The following is a 22,198-nucleotide window of genomic DNA, read 5'->3' on the forward strand; positions in this document are numbered from 1 at the left end:
GTTTAATTGTCCCTTCTACCATTTTTGCTAAAAGAAAAGTAAAACAAAACAAAAACAAAACAAAACACCACTGTAATACGTATTTGCTTCTGCAGACATTCCTTTTCTGTTCATGTTAAAATATCTAAATGAAAGTAGTTAAATTAGGGAGAAAGGAGAAGTCCACAGTGAATATACCTGGAAACACACAAGTAATTTAATTCCTTTCTGATATAATTCTTTTATTAATCAGTTGCTTATGTTTTTGACAGTACTTCTTTTTAAATCCCAAGCTGGCTGGGAAGTTTTACAAAACCATATAGGCGCGGCACTAAAGGGAGAGGCAGGCCAGAATTTGGCAAGAAAACAATTGTGCTTGAAAAGTGTAGCAACAAATAAATTTATAGAGTCCACTTCTCTGATAACTTTTGGTTCAGTTCTAGAAGGAGTTATTCCAGTCACAGGTGGAAGAAAGAAAAAACATTTGCTTTGAAATAAAAAGAAGGCATTGGAAGCTGAATTTAAAAGATTTCAAACGCTTCTAGCTTTAAAATACACAATTATTTTTCTGGCCTAGCACTTGGGAAAAAGAGTGAAAATTATTTTCCTTGGTATTTATTTTCTTCTCCCACTCTTGGAAAAAAGCAAAATCAATTCAACATTCCCTTTTTCTCTGGAGCCTACCAATTTCAGCCAGGAGGTCATAAAGCAGCCATTTTTAATCCTGTTTCTTTACCTATGAAGGGAATTACTGTGTTATGTCAGACAAATCCATAGCCTTCTTTCTGACTCGGTTTCCCTTAAATTGAATTTAAGAATCCTCACTTGCCTACATTTCAGAGGTTTCTATAATGAAATGTTTTGAACTTCTTAAATGTAAAATGAGTTAATTATTGAGCGACCTCACTGAAAACACAAGTTGATAGATTTCTTTTTCTCTGCCCATACTACTCACTTGCCCTGCAAGTTCATAAACTTAGATCAAATGTGCAGAGTAAAGCTGATACATAGGAAGAACAAAACAAAACTAACGGGGGTCTAAAATTAGGTCTATCATTGTTATGGAAGTCCTCTTACAGATCACCTTTTTCACATGGCTTGTTTCCGAGATGTTAATCATCATAATTCTAGCTTTTGTATATACACATATATTAAAAAAAAAGGGGGGGGGTTGTTTTTGTTTTTTGTTTTTTGTTTTTGTTTTTTAGAATTCAAGCTTTTCCTTACCTTATTTTCTGCGTAAGCAAGCCAACGGCTTCCAAGAGCAATAGGATTCATGTTTGGCCCTGGACAAGGATAACAGCCTGAAAAGTTTAAAAAAGCAGCATTAAATAAATATCTTAATGACTTCTTACAAAGAATTTTACTTATTGCCAAGAAAACAAAAAGTCTAAACAAAGGCCTTTCATTTGCTAATATCACTCAGTAAATGCTTGCATTTTTGTAGCTAAAGATAAGGCTGTGGTTAGATGAGCTATTTTGAACAGTTAATTACGTGTAAATACTAGTTTCTCCTTATGCTTGCATTTTTTAATGCCATTTTGATACAGTGGGGTGAGGGGATATTTAAAAGTACGTCTCAATTGGTTTTGTATCTTCACATTTTAATTTTACTTGACTGAAGTATTACTGTTGATCAACAGTTTCAGTTAGATTCAAGCCCTTCTGGTTTTTTGTGGTGTGAAAGGTGTGGTGTGTTCTGCTTCTGCTTTTGTTTTTAATAATTGTGTACAGAAGCCCTTAGTCTCCCAGACTTCTGCACATGCTTAGCTTTACACAGTTAGTGAAATCTTCATTCCCTAAAATCAGCGGCAACCTTTCCACTGTTTGCCTGATTTTCACAAACTTTACATCATAATTAAAAAATATATATATGTATACATGCATAAAGACGAACATAATATAACAAAATATTTCTCCTGAGGATTAAAAGGTGAAAATACCTATAATAGAAAAAAATCAAAAATAATATGAAAGAAAATATGGGAAGGCTTAAAATGGATAGGGCCAATGTTAAGTGCAATTCAATAAATAAAGCCAAAGCAAAAATAAAGAGTACCACACTATTAGCTACTCAGATTAAAAATACAAGATTTAAAATTATTGCAAACAATTAGATAATGGTTAAACATAAATTAAAAGCTTAGGTAATCTATAACTCAAAACAGCATGCTGACCCTCATGCTAATTGCTATTGCTGTCCTGTTTGCATGTCCTGTTTCCCCTTCTTTGTCTTTTGTCATTTAGATGAAGTTCTTCAGAGGGGCTGGTTGTTCCTTTGAACATATAACCCTCACTTGTGTTCAGCACCCAAATGCTCCTGATGCATCTGCGCTTTGCTGTTCCAGCCCTGACATTGAAAACATCCGGGCCGTGAGCTTCTAGCAGGGTGGGTTTAGGGGGATTCTGGGTCAAGGTAAGAGTCTGGAAGTTCAGACGCTAAAATCGCACAGATGAACCCACAAAACCGTTTACTGATTAGGGCCCTGATAACAAGATACGAGCTTGAGTGTTCAAACACTAAGGCCTTCAGCCACATGAATAAAGCTATTTATTAGACAAGGCCTAAATCAGTTCTGATATGCAAAAAACTATATATAAAAAGAAATATTAGATAAAGGGGGGGGGGGCGCTATCAAACAGTCAGTCTCCATTTTCCTCAATTCTTGAACCGCAGGCGAATATAGACAATTCAGCAAGGCAGAGTCTCTCCCTGGTTGACCAAGAAACACAGAATCAAAACAAATCCTTTAAAAATTATAGACCTGCCCCTCTCATTTAAAGGAGCCCTGGTTAGCTGAACCTGTATCACAGGCAGAAGGAGCACTGAGATCAGGCAAACATTATATGTGTTGTTCTGAAATGCTAAGATATTTATTGCATAAGATCCAGTGTTGAATTATGAGAAGTAACATACAAAGGAAAAGACATGCCTGGATAGGTTTCCATCCCACCATCGTGTCAGGTGTCAGATGCTTGGATACTCATCTGCTACCCATAGAAAGAAGAACTAAACCTATTGCCCTTCCTCGTTTGACAAAAGTCAGGACCTTTTCAAACAGGCCCCTAAAATGTCCAGAATATTTAATGGAGACAACAAACTTTTCTTTTAAGTTAACTGGATTATTTTCAAGGCTTTCAAAACCATTGAAAAGGTGTGTAGGAGGGTGTTAACTATAATATACAGGTGTAATTTTAAACTGACATTTGATAACACTTAAAGACACGCTTGATGGCAGTTTTTGTTGGGCACATGCAGAAATGGCTTCTATACTGTTCATGCCGTTTTAGCATAAACAGTTCCTTATTTCATTTTTTTTAGAGCAGAGCAGTGAGGACATTACAAAATTCAAAAGATCATAGCAAGCTATTTCAAAGGTCACAAAGCAATGGAAGGAAAAAAGCAGCAATTCATCCAATTAAACCCATCTCAGGCCAGGAAAGCAAAACCAAGAGAATATTTTGTAAGGCCTTATCACCGCCTTGATCTCAGGAAGGAAAATGACTTCTGAAGAGATGATGCCACAATTGTTATTACATTCCAGCACTGCATAAAATGTGGGTAGCCAGAGCCTCTTAAGGAACAAAGAAAGCAAAAAAAGGTTGTAAATACAACCATGTTCTTCCGATGACATTATAGATCTGGACCAGTAAGGATTTAATGCGGATTTCTGCTTCAGCAGTTCTTATCTGGCTCTTTAAAGACATGCAGGCCCCCCAAAGAGCATTTATTTTTCTTCCCTTTTCTGTACAAAAGATATCCATAAAAGCTGCCAGATGATAACCTGCCTCTAAATCTTTGCAGTGACTTCAGAATTAGTCACTTGCGTTTCCTCTCTTACGCCTCCGCAAGCACATCGCAACCTCTCTCCTGCAGAAAACAGGAGCAGCACCAGCCAACACATGCGCTGCAAGGACAAAAACCACGCAATTTGAGAAATGCCTTGCTTGGAAAAAGGGAGCTGTTATCAATTTTTTCCATGAACTGATGTAAATGAGGAACTACAACAAGCACTGTTCTTTAAATCCAAAAGGAAGGCAAACAGAAAAAAATTGTAAAGTTATCTCTGAAAAACTGCAGCTGTTTTCACCAAACCTATTGTAGGTGGTTTGTTCCATGAACTGGATTTGAGCAATTAGATACAGCTCCACACACAAGTCAGTCAGTTCTAATAATAACTTCCACAGAGGTCAACAATTCAACTCAGTACTAAACTCTTCTCTCAGATACAAAAAGCAGCATAAAAAAAGAGCGATTTCCTCCCTTTCTTTTCTTTGCGAGTATATGCATTTTCAAAACTTGCAGCAGTACAAGGATAAACAAAGGGTTATATTTTATGGAAAGGAAAAGCAAATTGTTTTTCTGCTTTCCAAAAAAAACAGCTGGAGTCAGCAGAACATCATCTACTAAGCAAATGAAAAGAGAGACACAGCGTGACCTATCAAGCTCAGCTATCCAATCATTACAAGCCTAACTCTCTTAAAGATTAACTTCTATTTCTACTAAACTTCAAAACAACTGAGGAAAAAGCCATTCTAAGCAACAACAGCAGCAATTTTAGCATGTTTACAATAAGAATGAACATAATGAGAACGCAGGACTAACTGTCAAGAAGACCAAAGTTTCCAAGTTTTAATGATGGTATGGAGAGGTCATCCAAGAAAAGATCACTAAGGGAAAGTCCTTCCAAAAGTACAGCAAATCAAGCAAACACTAAACAACACGAGATCTTATAATAAGCTTTACTGGGACTATCACCCACACAAAAGAAGGTGAAAACCTACTGGAAACCATTTAAAAATGCTTTCAAATACACAATTACTCTATTCTTCTGTGCTTTATAACGATAAACACAGAAGAGGTACTACTTCTAAGCTGTGAATAGGAAAAGCACTAGAAAACAGTATTTTGAAAATCTGAAACTAAGCGCAAGCTCTTTGTGTTAACTTGATCAAGTTACTATGCCCAAGAGCTCCAACTTCTGTGGGCCATAAGCAGCAATGAGTAAGAAATGGGCTACAGGCGCCCGCAGAACAGGGACTGGTTACAGAAGACTTCACGAGCAGCATCCTGAGTGAGACTGGTACTTGATATTGCAAACGGGAAAAACAAGGCACGCGGTATACAAATTTTCCCTACATCATGATGGTACTGTAGGAAAATTCTTTAGCATTACAAAGTTCTCAGACTGTATACATCTTTTTTTTTTTAATTGTAACTGAGTTATAAAATTATAAAAAATAAATCACAGTTATCTATTTCTCTGACTCTGAATCTCTCCATTGATTTATGCTTCTAAAGAAAACTAAGACTCCACTCATTTTCTTAAAAAAAAAAATAAAAAAAAAAAAGCTCATCCTGTAGCTTCAGTAACAGCAGTGTAAATACTCAGACAGCAGCCAAGAAGAGAAAAGCAAGACTCCTCTCCTGCCATTTTGCTTTTAAACAAACAGTGCATTGGGAAAACACTGTCAAGAGGAACAGAGCCATTATGGAGTTGCGTGGGCCATCACAGACGTGAAGACAACACGTCCTACGAGCAGCCACTCGTAAAGCTTGAGCCATCTGAATTGGGGCAACTCTCCATCAAGTTGCAGAAAAAAAAGCTAAACAAAACCCAAACATTTATCCAGGATAAGATGCAAAGTTGGGAGCTAAACTGTGCCTATGTCTATAGACATCTAAGCCTTAAATGGTTCATTTCTTCAGGAGGACCAGAGCCATGCACCTGTGTCATCCAAGCTAACGCCATGACCTATCCCATCAGCAAGTCCAACCAGCGTCCTCAAAGGAAGCACGCCGCTATGCACGTGCCCTGCACAAACATCCCGCACAGCCTGAACGGCTCCACTGAACGAAGAGCTAAATAAACTCTTATCATTGCAAAGTATTCAGATTTTAAATATACACTAGGAGGCAATGCTTGTCTCTAGAAAAATCCGGCACTAACAGTCAGAATTTGTCACTTATTTTCAGCGTACACAAATGACGTACTCACAGTTGAGCATGGCTCCTTACACAAAGTACAGCTGCATTCCCTTCTCAGTCCTCTCCAAAATGCAGTGTGAAATGACATGCTCTAAACTGTTCCTAATTAATGTGCAAATGAATAAAGTGAATGAAAACAAAACCAAACCAGAAGGGTCCAGATCATCATCACTGTTTTTATTTAAACAAATCCCCTCACGCTCATCAAGACACGACTGGTCAGTTCTTCCTTTCACAGCATAGTCTAAGAACTGTCGTATATACACCTATTTTAGTCATTGGAAAAAAAAAAAAAAAAATCTGTTTACGATATCTGCCAGGCTTTCATCTCCTCTAACTTGACTTTGATTTTGCTTTTTAATGAAAACCATTTTAGAAAGTTGTTCTTTTCTGTCTTTATGTCAGCTTAATGAAAATCTTTTTAACATAATTTTCATTGCCTTCCTTTCCCAGATTCTCTCTGGTCTCCTCTGCACGGATACATATTCACCCTTTCTGGTATCAGTTATAAGGATTAGTCTCATAATTACTGTAACATCTATTTTTAATGGATATTCCATGCCTTGTATCCACCTGACAGCAAGAAATGCCTACTAGTGCTGTCCAAATTCACTTCAGGCTACCTCTCTGTTTTGGTGTTTATATGATATGGGGGTACGAGTAGAAGAGAAGAAAGATATTCATCACCCTCAAGAGATGCAATATGACGTTGGGATAGGATACAGTTAGCAAACATAGGGAACCCCAGAGAAGACTTCCAAGGATAACCTACATCCTAGAGAAAGGAGGTTTGTAAGTCAGTGTGTTGTGCCTACTCCTCTAAGTCAAAACTGAATAACTGAAACCTGCTGAGAACACAGATTACTGGATAAACAAAGATTTTTTGGTTTCATTATGTGAAGAGGTTCATTAAAGGTTTCCAAACCTAATGTTTTCAAACATATTTTTCTGAGCAAATTCCAAAATGCAGAATTCTATTCGATCTAAATTATTTGCTTTTGATCATTCAAGGCATTTGCCACTTACTATTTTAAAAATCCATGAAGCAAAGTTATTGTGCATTCTTAAATAAGTAGTTGCAATAACCCTCTAAAGTTATGGTACATTTCAGAAATTCTGCCACTGGATGTAGTTTACAATCAATAATTTTTTTCTAGGTCTTATGGAATATATAGCACTCTGTAGAAAATAATTTTGTAATTTCACTACTAAGTATTGCAATCCAAAGCAGCCTGAAAAAAGACCCATGACAAAGAGCATAGAAAGGGTATTTAAAATAAATAATGGATAGAGTGATACTGTTGTTGCAGAAGCATTGTTTATTTCAAGATCATATAAGTTGTTTTATCTAATATTTCTTGTTTGTTTTTTAGCGTCACCAAGCAAATCAAATTTATTTGTTCATAAATTGTATAAAGTAATATTGTTTATAAATTCCTTTGGGTTCCTTCTAGATGAAAGGCCCTATATAAATGTTACTACTCTCGCAGTCACATACTTTCCAAAACTCTTCTATTGTTCTTGTGCTTCCTTCTGCTTAAGTATCACCCATAAAAACTGAGCAAAAGAGCAAACCAGCCGGATGCACCCTACTGCGAAACCATGTTTGCCATCTAGGGATCTTTTTTTTTTTTTTTTCTCTCCTCCCTTTCAATCCTTGCAGCACTTTCACTACCAAACACTAAAAAAGTCCAGAAATAAAGCGAAAAAGTAAGTCCACAAATGCTCCACATACTGTCCTCACCCCTCTTCACAGGGCAATATTTGTAATATGTGTTATGTTCACAGCAGCCTCAGCGCTGCAACGTAGCAGTGAGCGATCCTGGCATGGGAGAATTCCCTCGCACGGACTCAAGGCAGGACCAGTTTTTTTTTTTTTTTTTTTTTTTAAACATACTTAATTACTATAGAAACCTCTTCTTCCTTTCAATTCTGTCGTGGCATTTTTGAGTATTTTATTGTTAGTGCTCAGGTTTAAGACCAGTGCCAGTGCTTTCACTATAGACAACTGTGGCCTTTAATGCTCATTAAGCTTGGTTGATCAAATTAACACAAATTTTACTGATTTCAGGACATACTATGCTTTAATCTTGAGGCTTCCCCCCCCAACCCCTCAGACAATTGGACAGTGATAAATAATAATGTTACTATAGAGGTTATTGTTCCTGTACAGTACAATGTGAATAAAATTGCTTTGTTTTGGCCTTTAACATTTAGAATTTGGGGGTTATTTTGCTAAAAGTAACTTATGCAGAAGCAAACAGCATTTCCTGTTCTATATAAAGTTTTTAAATTTGTCAAAAACAGGACATATGGATATAAATCTTGGGTGTGAATGTCTCATTTCTGTCTTTATGCAATTTTTCTGTAATATTTACACTTTCCTGACATATAGTAAAATACCCTGCAAACAAAGACATTTGTTTTCATACATCTTCCACCTTGTCATAAAGGCTTTTTCAAAAAGTAGCCTAATTATCCTGTAAGTGATACACTGATTACCAGAGTCAAAAAAAAAAAAAAAAAAAAGCTCTTGTAAACAACATTGTTAAAAAGTAAAAAGCAAGATCAAATCAGCGTTTCTCACAGAAGGCAGTTACAAAGTACATGAAGTTCTCCTTTATTTATTTATTTTTATATATACACGTGCACACATGTATGTTACTGATATAGAAACTACTAATAGCCTGTGGACAATTCACAGGAATGTACTTGGCTTCTCTCCACTGATCAAGAAGTCATTGTGAAACAAGAGTTTTCTTCCCACCTGCATTAAGGACTTTCAATCTGAACCGACAGTCTCCCTCCACGGACACAGGAATCCTATCAATTATTATACCATGTGGGATACGCAGGGTAAATACCACTTACTGATCACAGTTGAGAAGGGAATCGTACATTCTTCAAGAAGCTCTGCTTATAACTCTTTGGGCATTAAACTTTTTCACGAGACATCTAGAGTTTTTACTTCAAAGGAAAGAGATCAAACTGTTCTCTACGTGGCGATCAGGGAAAAGGCATTCCAGCAAAGCTAACAAAAACGCACAAAAAAGCCTAGATGATTTCCAGATCAGACCTGTGACAAACTGAAACCTTCATTCTATTTCTTGTATGTGAACATCAGTGAAGATAGGACTACAACAGCCGAATTACAGATTAGAGAGTCAAACGCTGTTTTTTCTTATTTTGAGAGGTGCAGGTGGGGTGCATTTAACATATACTGAATAATTTTTGGCATGTGGTTAGGCAAAAGTCTTTTGAGACTTTATATACAATAAAGTACTCTGACTAAAATCTGGAAAATTACCTCTTAAGGCTCTAGCTGTACAGCATCAATAGAAATGTGGTGCCAGCTAATGGCTGCAATAACTGTCTTCATCCCTAGAGAATAATGGATGGAGAATATATCAATACAAGAAGTGGAAGGGCCAGAGAAACTGAGCAGGCACTAGTTATCGGACACAAAGATGATGCCACATGCATGATGTTATCTGTGATAATCTTTACTTAGGGCCTTGGGGGTGGGAAGGATATTCTTTATAGAGAAGAAAGTGTTCATCAGGCCATATTCATAATCATCAATGTTCACTAAGTAAGCATTTTTGGGGAAGGGTTGTGGGAACGCTGATGGAATAGAAATCAATGAAATTCAGCTTTTTTTTGCATCTATTCTTTACAGAACAAAGCAGGAAAAAAGCCTGTACATCACTTTAGGTTTTGATCTCTCAATCAGATGCAGCATTAAGAAAAAAGGTCTGAAGGAAATCTTACATTAACCAGAGTAAAACTCTTAACAATTTAAAACTCTACACCTTTACATTCACAGCTACCAGGAGAAACATTTTTATTACAAGTATCAAATAAATTTGTCAGGCTTGGCCACATAAGCACTTCAAACAGCAAATTCACAACCTATACTGTTTTGTTTTCCCCTTGACGCAAGTCTTTTCTTAATGAAACCGAGTTGATCCAAAGGCAGGCACAGCGAAGAACAGACTGCCACGTGACAGCAACAGGCACGAGCTCTCTGCACACCGATGGCATGCCTTTCCTGAGCTGCCGGGGAAGTAAGACAGCCTCACAGGATGCATTAGTGGATATATAGGATAGAGATGTAAAAGTAGTTTTTCTGTGACTATCCACACTACATTTTTAGGAGTTTAAACACCTGCCTTAAATTCACACACCAAGACTGGAGCACCTGTATAGTGAGTTTTTGTTATGAAAGGAACAAGTAAAATGTGCTGGCTCTCTGCCACTCAAGTAAAATCAGCGCATTTGCATCTAATTACATGAAGAACCTCCCCGCCGCCACCCCCACCCCAAAGGAAGATTACTACTGTCTCAAATTTGCACTGTTTGCACTAGCTCAAAAAAAAAAAAAAAATATATATATATATATCAATCAGGAAACGCAAGAGTTAAACATTCCAACAGTAGCACAAACTTGATCATGTTCTACATCCTGACTATTTTATGGTATATTTGTCACAACAATATATTAAGCTACACAATCAACCACAAAAACAAAAACAGAAAGACAAATACTACTCATGTGTAACACAGCTGCATTAGCATAGTTGAGGAACACCAAACTTCAGAATTCCTAACGCTGCTTTTAATTGTATGTTCTGCATTTAATTTCCATGTATGAATAGTCAACAAAATGGACAAGTGCTTCTGCTTAATTATGTCTGCATTTAAGCTGTCTCAATGAGGTTCGAAAGCTTACACTCCACTAAGTAGATACAGATGGGAGATATGATTTCCCGTATTATCACCAAGTCTTTTTTCGCAAACCTGTCTTTTTTTCCTCTTTTTCCAGTGGTTTACACTGTCACAGAAATGTCTTCAAAGCATTAGCGATCCTAATTTCATATTTTTGGCCCTCTATGCCATTACTTCTGACCAAAAGCAGCTGAATGACACAGCTGAGAATATTCTTTATGAAGAAAAATTCTCTAGGAAGCCCCCGGGATTCTCACTGTCACACTCCAACTGAGGTGTATCGGGATGGGTCCACAGTCATGATGGGATGTAGTCTGACCATTTTGCAGAGCAGGGATGCTCCAATAATAGGAAAAAAAGAGGTCTATAAGACCTTTGCCAAGCTTCCTTTTCAGAGATTTCTACTTTCCCAATTGAAACCGACATTTCCCTTTCCTAAATTAAAGCAAAATAATAGACAGGAGTCCAGTTGCTGGCCAGTTGGCTGATCGTCAGAAACCAAAGTAGCTAACTAGGTAGCTCATTTACATCAAATTTCAAAGAGTTCACACATTAGAATAATTTAACACTTTAAAAATGTACCGTCAGGTCTAGAAGATTTCAGTCCATACAAAACCTGAAAGCTAAGACAAGAGCCCTACTGCAGCCTTCAACATGCCAGAGCATTATACCCACTTGACAGCATAAGCCATTACGTGAAACAACGGAGCTTCAAAATCCTCGGGACAACTAGCTAGCCACCAGCACAGGTCCAAGAAACTCGTTCATCTAGAAGAGCAGCACACTGTTTTTACCCAGTCACCCCTCCGTCACCGGCCACAGGCAAGCAGGGCTGGTGGGAGGGTGGCAGTGACGCCAGCAGCAGCTCCAGCCGTTGGCTGGGTTACGCAGCATTTTCAAACACCTAACCCAAAGTGAGTAATATCTTTAGCTGAGTTTTGGAACCCCAGAGCTAGAACAGAGGTTGAGAACATTTTGAGTATCTGCAAAAGCTTCATTTTTATTGTCTTTAAATTCCACATCTGTTTCACAAAAATGCACCGAAAACTTAAAGTTACAGTCAGGAGCAGGATATCCCTGTTCCGCAAAATACAGTTCAGCTAATTTTTAAAAACAAATTTCAGTATCTTTTTTCTTTGCAAATAACTGGAATTAGAATAGCACAAGGATTGACAAAATACACACTTAATGGAGACTCTTAAATTTTTGACCTAAAATAAAGCAAGACTTGTTCCCTGATTCTCTTTGGTGGAATAAAAAGGAAGATTAACGGGAAAAAAAAAAAAAAACAAGTCTTCCCCCATTTGGTTGTCTTTACTGAACGCTAGGAGATTCTTAGGTATCTTATGTCCATGTATAGGAAGAAACTGACACCTATTGGCAACTTTAATATTACTGCATAATGGTGCTTTTCTTCAAAGTATTGTAAGAAATAGCTTCTTATATAGATTTTTCTTTAAATACACAGGTAATATAGAAAGATAATTTAGAACTTTTCCTATTGTGACTGAAAATACACCCAGGAAGTTTCAGCTTTTCCTTGTTAACAATAAAACTCCAATACTTCCAAAGTAGATTATGATCTCTCAGTAATCTAGAGATTTTAAGACGCTATCCTAATGAATGAACACTAGCACTGGTCATTAGCCACTTGGAGAGATTACATTTTCAATTTTCCGGGGTTAATAATTTCCTGGCATTCAGTATTACATAGCCAACACACACAGTCTTGGGAGCAGATAAATTGCATCCTAATCCTAACTACATCCAGCAACAAGTCAGAGCAAAAGCAGTAGGAAACTACCATCTTTCCCTAGAAGCATGTGAATTATTGCATTACGGATGTTAGCGCAGCAGACAAAGGGACACTTGCAGTAGAGGAACAGCTTTTGGAGAGCACCTTGCCTGCTACAATCAGTTGCCTCCTACTGAGAGGCAAGCAGGGAGGGATGAAGGGGAGTCACCAGCAAACAGTTCCTGCATGCTCAAGATATAGCACCTGCAGACAAATACCTCTTTTGCTGCTATAACACATCACTGACCCGCTTGAGCTTTGGGGACTGCTAAACCAGGGAGAAATTAAAGAACAAATGTACCTGGGACTAAGGAACAACAAAAAAATAAAAAGTGTGCAGATCACTGTCAATCTGTTTTCAAACTGTTGATTATGCAAACAACCCAAAACTCAAAATACAGTCTTCGTATTTCTGTAAAATAAACAAAAGAATATTTGAACTACCTAGGGGTGTCAATGTAAGCGTTCTTCACAGCAAATGAGAAATTAACTACAGCAACAAGAGATGTGCAAAGAGTCACAGATTCACAGAGTAACAGAACCTCAATGTTTTGGTTTTTTTAAGCAACAGATTTCCTGAAACTCCAAATGAAGTCATGGAGATGAGCAGATGCTTTGGAGATACAAAAAGTCAAATACTTGCTGCTGCATCATTTCTGGCATGCAACTTCATTCTGCTGACAACTGAAAAAAAATCTGTTTTATGTCACTCCACCTACTCACTAGAGCAAAAAGATCAAACACAACATTATACATACTTGTAACGAAGAATTTTTTGGTGAAAGTACAGCTGTCAAAGGCGGCAATTTTCTCTTGCAAGACTACAACGAGTATCCTGAAAACACAGAAATGGAACATGTACTTTAAACATTAAATGCATTGGTTTAAAGATTCAATATCTAAATGTAATTATTTCAAAAGCATCAATATAATTTCTAGGGTGATAAACTGCCAGGTTTCCAATACATGGCAGTTATTGAGGATTCTCTCTCATCCCAACCACATAACCTTCATTTCAGGAAGTACACAGATCTGATACAGAACAACATAGCATATTTATGATATACCTCCTGCAGTAAAAGCTCCATTAAAAAGAAAGAGAATGGAATTGCAAGGATCCTCAATTACCTTCACTGACTCAAATAACAATCAAATCAACAATCGGTAGAACACAAGCTAAATTTGAAATAATCCTATTGCCAATCTCTTCGCAAATTTATTAAACCATCAGTTTCTCATTTACTAAAAGCAGCACATCGGCACAGAAATAAAGCTGAGAGAAAGAGGATTTGTGTCAATTAGTGAAAGTCACAGGTGTATGTATACACTCACTCACATGCATACACACTCTTATAAAATCTCTTCATTAGTTGAAAGACATTAACAGAACAAAAGCCACATAACTATGCATGAACCAATACTGTCGAAGCCCAAGATGCAAACTTGGCAAGTGTAACATTCTGAAAGCTTTAATACCAAAATACGTCTTTTCCTATAATAACGGCTTCCCAAAACAATGTCCTTAAACTCTAGAAAGCACCACATTGGGAAGCTGACCAACGAACAGATAAAATCTACTGATTATCTGCAACCCCAGCAATACAACATAATTAATAAAAATCTGATTATTCTCTTATTAGGAAGAATATGAGATATGAGACAGGTTTTTTTTTATTAGCTGACAAAATGGAGCATTATCAAACTTTGTTCTAATAATTTTAATTGGAAAGGTATGTTGTGTCAAAAAATGAATAGTATCTCTCAGTGACTAAAATAGGTACCTATACTTTATCTGAAAATGAAGATCCTTAGAAAATCACTGATATCTGCATATTACAGTAGAACAACATTTAAGAAGATGCTGAACCACAGGAGTCTCCATGTACATCCTTGGTAAAGAATGGTGGTGATCTCCCATCAGTTTGAAAAATCAACTATTAACTTCTGCTCTTTATTTTCTATTTTTAACTATTTAGCCACAAGAAAACCTCTTTCTTATACCATAAACCTTAAAGCCTGTAAGAGTCTTTGGTGAAGGAATATACTAAAAATTAAAAAAAATTAAAATAAAATAAAAAACCCTTACCCACATGCTTGCTGGTGCTTTCAGATAATACAAATAATTTTGAGTTATGATTTCCCTCTAGAAAAGTTATATTAATACTCTAATATGCATGATTTATCTTTGTGCCCACCATTCTTTTTTGCTCTTTGCTATAATTTTTTACCAACACATTTGCTAAATTATTTAGACTTGCACCTGTAGCTCCCAGGATGACTGGGGAAGCAGTTTCACAGAGCTGCTGTAACGACAGCCACTTTCCATTTGTTCAGCCTAGAAGCTGATTTACGCGCTACGCCACGCTCTGCATCTTCAGGTCCTTCAGAACTCTTTAGCTATAACAGCTCGCCCTGGCACGTGGTCACTGTGCTGTTTATCAGTCTGCCTCTAACTAAAAACAAGGAGAAGCACGAATTCTTGGAAGGAAGGAAGAAATCAAGGGTCAACTTTGCACAAGCGTCTTTCATATTCATAGATTTACCGTGCTAGAACCAGGGAGCACATGGCCGCTCCCACAGCAGCAACTCACCAGAAGAAAGGGGAGGAAAACGTAACTCAAGAGGGATTCAGATGTACTAAGTCACAAAAGAAATTAATGTAGGATTTCTTGTTTGTTTGTAGTTCTTATCACAGAAAAGATGCTTCCCACCTCCCCTCTTCCAATTTATAAGTCCCAATTTTTAAAAGCAGACAACTCTGCATATGTATAAATTAGTATCAGTTTCAGACAAAAATAATAGTTTTAGTTACAAAGTATCTTTGAATTGCTCAAGTTTAAGGAGAGAAAAATAAAAGAAACCTATCAATTCTAAGTAACTTCTTCCAGAAGGCTCAAAAGAAAATTAACCAGTCAATATCTTCTCTGGAGATATTCAAAATGCGCCTGGATGCAATCCTGTGCAATGTGCTCTAGGTGACCCTGGTGGAGCAGGGGGGTTGGACTAGATGATCTCCAGAGGTCCCTTCCAACCTCAGTGATTCTGTGATTCTGTAACAGAAACACTTTGGATGCATGTGTAAGTTTAACGTATATATAGAAAACTTATGTATATTTGACTGTAATACATCCCAATCCTGTAGATTTGTTTTCTACTCTTCGAACATGAACTGTCTTTCTGTATAAATGAAACCTACCAGATGGCTGATTTTGGAGTGTAAATACATAAATAATAAACACTTCTCCATTCTTCTGCAACTCAAGTTTTATTTTAATTTCAAATTTTGGACTCCATTTGTCTATGGTTAACGCACCATTAGCGCTACACTTGGCAGTTTAATGCATTTTCAATCTGAAATAGTGAACTTTCCTTGGATAACAACAGAATCTGATACATTCCAGGAAAGCAGCTACCCTGGATACAGCTTTGAAGTAGCTTTTCCATTTTTACCACTTCGGAAAAGAAACATTAGCACCTGGAAAGACTTTTTAGTTGGGAGAGACTTTGAATGATGATTTGCCTTTTGACTGTTTTTACAATTGGATTTTTCTTCTGCTAGGAGGCCAGGCTGGAAAGATTTACTATCATCACACTGTACACAAGGGAACTTTAAATTTTTAAAGAGACAGTTGCACAGATAAGTACTGAACTCCTTCTGGCAGGCTTTTAAAGGAACAATGACCTCTTTCATGACATAATTTTCACCAACTCAACTACTTCAGTGAAATTATTTTTTGATGTAAGGATCAAACTCACATCCTATGATAATCAGTTTGACTGGGAATAACAAGCACTACCACCCTTTACTTCTTTGAAGACATTTACACCACCAAAATATTCTCCTCATTAATAAGTTAGCTGTGGTATTAAAGTTGTTTGTTCTGTAGCACTAATTTTCTTCTGTAACTTGTACTTAACTTGATTTAGACATTAGTGTTTAGGTTTTGATTGTCCAATGATAGACAAATGTCTGTAACAAAATATTTGCGGCTTCTAGGCTTTTAATCCTTTTTTTTTTTTTTTTTTTAAATCTCCAACCCTACTAACATCCTTTAGTTACATGAGTTTTATACATGCTCACATTCTTCTCAGTTCTTAACATAAAACATGCTATCTACTGCCACACAAAATAGGCACTTTTTTGTTGTTGTTGTTTTTTAATTACTCATGTCATTTTGGCACCTTCCTTACTGAAGGACCATCAATTCCAGCAAACAAATACATATTGTCAAGGAAATGCGGCAACTTTTCCACTTTCCAATCTCCACCTTTAACAGAAGAATTGTATTCCACAACTTCCATAAGATACGTCGACACATATAAGGACAAATAACAACAATAATAGGTTGGGAGGAAGAATCAGAGTAGGCAGCATGGTCACGGTCTCCAGTCAAAGTCACTGCATGAGATTCTCTCATTAGAGTTAACAAGGATCATCAATATCCTCATGTAGAAGAGGGAACCTGGGTTTTCTGTTCTCTCTTAAAAAGATGCAGTAAACTACAAGCATATTAAGTTTTGTGTGTCTTGGAGAGATGACAGCCTGAAGTCAATTCAGAAAAATTTAAACCTCTGATTCTGTTGAAACAAGGTATTTAAAACCTGATGCTCAGCCTTCTAAGACATTTTCTCTCAGAAATTAGGTGAAGTTATTCCAACTAGGAGATACTGCTTTGTTATTTGACTCACAGGAACATTATTTCCCATAGAGCACTGAGCACACGTTCAGGTTTTTGGTGTGCAGCAAGGCAAGGTATCTGACAGAACAAGGAATACGAGGAAGAGACATAAACTCTATAGTCCTAATCAGACACTGAGTTGCACAACCATGACTACCTTATTTAAAATACCTATGGCTCCATTTCTCCATCTATAGATAGAGAGAGAGGATACCACTGATTCCAGCTTACCCTCATCACAATTCAGAGAAGCTTAAATGATTTCATGTACAAAACTTCTGAGATTCTCAAGTGAAATCCATTGTAAAAGCGTGCTGTCATATCTCAAACTGAAACGCTACTTGAGAAGTGGAGAACCCAAGCTATGCTTACAGCAAAGTTAAATGAATAAAATCAGCGAATGCCAGACACCAGAAATCATAGTTGTTACTGAAATTTTACATGTTCTAACACAGGAAGAGTATAGATTGGACATCCTTACCTTTTATTGCAATGCAGATCATAAATAGGAGTTTTGAACTGTATGGATTTGACCATCTCTCCTGTTCGCAAAGAGTATAGGTCTACACAACAGTAAGGTGGACTTGTGCTAAAATGAAGAAAAAACATATAATTTCAATGGGAAAAATTAAAAAGAAATTGTCCAACACATTTCTGTAGTCACAAAATCAACTTTAATCTCCTTCATGCACAGACAAATTGAAAAAGAAAAAAATTATAACAAAAGGAAAAAAAGAGTAGAAAAAGTCTTTTTGTAATCTTATTTTTAAATTACTTCAGCAGGACAAAGCAAGCCTACCTAGCACATTAAATGAAAAAATCCAGCAATACAACCAGAATGTTGGAGAACAAAGGGTCAACAGAAGCCTTCTACATTTGGAGAAGGCATGATTACATACTGAATTATGATATTCGCAATGGTCAGGAACCTGTTCTGAGCAACCATTAATCAAACCCTTACTTTCCTTTGTACCAAAAGAAGGCTTTAGAAAGCAGATCTGACCAGCAAACAAATCATTTGACAAGTACGAAGCTTCAGAGTATATGCTAGTCATTTAAAAAATGCTTTGCAGAGTAACCACTTTCGTAAAGCGAGCGCTTACCACCCTATACGCAACAGCTGAATCATGACAGTGTATTTGATACAGACACATTATACAGACTTAACGTTACATCTTTGATGAACTTGTTTGAGCTACAGATCTTTTCAACTGCTTTGTGTCACTTTTATCGTTTTAATATAAATAAAGCTCTAAGGCCATTTCTTAACAAAAAGGCATGCTTTTTTTTGAGAGGAAGAAAGCGCCGAGTGCTCCGATAGGGTTGAGGAAGGTAGTGGTGGAAACCATTTTACAAGCTGAGGAGAGCCTTTGATGTGGCAGTTCTTTTCCATAACACCTTTTTCCCCTCCAAGAACGCATTAAAATGTTGGCTACTTTTAGGTCAACGAATATGAAGCAGCACAAGTTGCCAGCTGTACAAACATATACTAAGTATTGGTAAAGGAGGGTGTTTCCCCTTGCCCCATCTGCTTTATTTTATAGAGTTTAACACAATTCCTGCCACAACACTTGCTTGTCTTTTGGATTGCTCAAGCTGTTCAAGAATTTTCAGGAAAACTGGAGTACAACTGCCAACTGTTTATCGCAAATGTCTCATCATAATAAAATGGTTTATACAACATGCACACAGCAGAGAAACAATATAAAATAGATGCACAAAAAGACAACAGTCAAAGAAATAACAGAAAAAATAAGTTGGACATTTTGCCTACAGAAACTCTTCCCAAAATATACATTTTTATAGGCACATACTGAGGCTAATAACTAGAGGGTGCTATTTATTATTTTAAGCACTTCAAAGACCCTTCAAAAAGCACTTTAAAAGCAGTGAGGTTCAAGTCCAGTTACCTTATATTAGCAGCCCATTGCTGCTAGAAAAGGCAGAAAACCACAGAATGGTCCATCTATAAACTTCTTTTGATTATATGTATTTATTACCTAAAGGAAATTATTTTCATAGATGGATACAACAGATTCTTATTTCACAACAGAAGTCACAAAAGCCAATACAGCTAACATTATATTAGCATATATGGAAATAGCAAGGGTATCGGTTAAGCCCACGTTGAAGGTAACGGCGCCATTTTGACCGTTTGACTTGACATTTACACAGCCTCATGACCCATCTTCTCAACACTAAGGATGCTAAGAGTAACAAACTAAAATACGGCTCAGGCCAAAGCATGCTTTCTCGGGGGAAAAGGGTAACAGAAATAAACATGATTAAGAACAAGGCAAAATCTGATGCCCCGACAGAGAACATTTTAAGCTTCAAGAGCGTGCAGCTTCTACATATCACACCAACAGAATTTTGGGTAACACTCTTGTCACTCAACTGAATAATTTGTATGTCGTAACTTTATTTTGGCCAATTGTGAGAAGAACATGCTACCAATACTTTTGTAAGCAGCATTGGCTAAAAACAAATAACTTTTGAATTCCAGTGCTAATAATAAAGTAGTAGTATGGATTGGGTCAAAAGTACTTGCTCCAATTCAAAGTCCTCCCTCCATACCCTATCTTTCGTTTAATTCCATGGAACATGGCAGTCTACGATCAGAAAGTGATATGCAAGTTATTTATTTATCAGATAAATATAAAGTGAAGGCCGAGTGTATTTTAGGATGGTCCTAGGACCCAATTAGGAGAAACAAGTGGCAATAGCTAAAAAAAGTCATACTTGTACTCCTTTCTTGCTCCATAAAGCTTGTGTTCCCAGCTGCACAGAGACTCAGCAGTAACATGAGTCTTCAGACAGCTGAGGACACTTTCCTGGGAAAGTCCCGCTTCATGGCTAAGTGCTGCATCCACAAACTATGACATAAAAGGGTGGAAACACAAGTGCCTGCTCTTTTTTGGCAATCTTTCCAAAGTGGGGGGGGGGGGGGGGGGGGGAGAAAAAAAAAAGAAAAGAAAAGGTCTCAAGCACCAGAAAGACTTCTCCTTTTAGCATTTCCTTCTGGTTATTTTAATCCTCTCCCTGTTCAAAGCAATAGTTCTTATGAACCTCATTTGCTACTGAGTACTATCCATTCATTAGACATAGAAACATTAATTGAATTAGCCTAATTTCAATTTATAAATTCTACTCTAAAAGCTGTGTACCTTAATGAGGAATGATACAGGGCTGATATCCATAATGTCAAGTTCTTTTTTTGATCAGGCCTTAGTAACAACTTGATAACATGTTCTTTGGGGGGGGGGGGGGGGGAAATCAAGAAATTTCATTTCATTGTTGAACAGAATACCATACAGCAAGGGTTCTCTTGCACTGGAGAATTTGATTTAATTTCCAAAGACATTATTTTTCAACCCTTCTCAAAGTATGAGCCTTTTGAATGATCTTTCTTTATGCTCTTTTATATCTCCTCAGCTTGCAGATCAATTCTCCCAAGGCAGAAGAATGAGGATTATGGACACAGATGCAAGCATTCATTTCTCTGCCATAGCAATTAAAAAACAGTAAGAGTACCCCGATTAGCCAAAAGAACTTGCAACCAGTTATAATAGCTATCCTTCCCTCCCCGATTTGGGTGCAGTGCTGCCTACAGCTCAGGTTGTGTGCTCCCATCCCTTCCTCCCACAGGCTCTCACATGCAATGGATTCTCTATCGACCCATTTCAGCACACCAAACCAGCAGCAGAGAAGTAACACTTCCTTCCTCTCTCCTCCAAAGGGAATTCTCCCCCAGGTTAGCTCACCAAAAGGGCTTGGCGAAAGGTCTAACAAACATGAAAGGAAGAAAGGAAGTAGAAACATGAATCAGCCAGCAAAAGATGTGGAGTAGGGCTGCAAAAGCTAGAACTGGCTTGCCACCACAGAGCTGCAGCATAGTGCGGCTTTTTCTAACGCTTTATCACCTCCGCTGAAATTTTCATAATTCCCAATCTTCTTCAAACATGGAATTCTATGACTCAGGTCATAGAAATAATCAGATTCAATTACAGTAATCTCTTATAGTTTAAAAATCTAGACCCAATTTTAAATCCTAGGTAAGGCTTTTAAATTCTAGACCTCTCAACTCCTTTGAACTCATTATTTAAGAATGACTCTGAACCCAAGGCTGCTAAGAGGAAAATAAGATGAATGTTTCATCTGCTTCCATATCATTTATACTACATACATCATTTTATTACTCTATGAATGTAAGGAAAATAAAATAAGAAGACTTCTAGTTAAAGAAGCAGCTTTTCTTCTGATAAACTAAAGTACTGAAGGTTCATGCAAGTCTTGTTGGTGAGAAAGGCTCTGACCGTATTTCAGTGTACCAATGATGGCTATGCAAAGGGGAGAGATTAGGACAGGAATGTGAAAATGCTGCTTTTTGCAGTTTAATCACAACAGTAAGCCTGTCAAATAAAATTCTTGCAAATTACTCTCATAGCTTATCAGCAAATTTTTGTTATATATCCTGATTATTAAAATAGCTTCTTAATGCAGAGATATCAACTGAAATTTTAAAGATTATGGGCATAAATTCAACCAACTACTTCAACATGTTGACAATAGTAAATATAAAATATACAATTATACTGAGGCTCTTGTATCTTTTTTCATTTGACTGTTGCAAAATGGAGATAGAAGAAAAAATAACAGATGCCTTGTACAGCTGGCACTTGAATACATCTGTGTGTATGCATCACAACAGAACTACCATCTCTTCACAGATTTGTTAGCAAAGAATCACCCAATTTATAAAAGCTGTGTAAAATGTTTGCATACAGACACAAATAAACTGCACAAAACACACACACTTTTTATATGAAGAAAAGGAGAAGACTGACAGAACCAACATGAGGCCATAATTTTCTGTGCCTAGAAATATTTTATCCTGTATGCTTAGAAGGAAAGTGTTTATTTCCTTCCCTGCTACCTCTGCCATGTGATGAACATCCCACTCAGAGAATGGACATCAGTTACCGAACTGTCTCCTGAACACGGGGGTGGCGGGAATCCTCCAGTCAC

The 22,198-nt window shown here is 37.1% G+C and overlaps 1 protein-coding gene across 14 annotated transcripts in view; it reads right to left on the minus strand.

The window, feature by feature from the left end:
* Positions 1–22,198, minus strand: part of BCAS3 (BCAS3 microtubule associated cell migration factor) — a 385,407-nt gene that overhangs the window by 311,056 nt on the left and 52,153 nt on the right. For all 14 annotated transcript variants that reach the window (XR_010886230.1, XR_010886231.1, XM_067309862.1 and 11 more), the window contains exons 8-10: positions 17,652–17,759; positions 13,250–13,326; positions 1,207–1,283 (exon numbers count right to left, since the gene is read on the minus strand). Coding sequence is in view for 12 of the 14 variants with exons in the window: in XM_067309862.1 (XP_067165963.1) it covers positions 1,207–1,283; positions 13,250–13,326; positions 17,652–17,759 (262 nt within the window). In the remaining 2 variants the exon portion in view is untranslated. The remainder of the gene's footprint in view (positions 1–1,206; positions 1,284–13,249; positions 13,327–17,651; positions 17,760–22,198) is intronic.

Source organism: Apteryx mantelli, chromosome 22, assembly GCF_036417845.1.
Source record: "Apteryx mantelli isolate bAptMan1 chromosome 22, bAptMan1.hap1, whole genome shotgun sequence".
Classification (NCBI taxonomy): Eukaryota; Metazoa; Chordata; class Aves; order Apterygiformes; family Apterygidae; genus Apteryx; species Apteryx mantelli.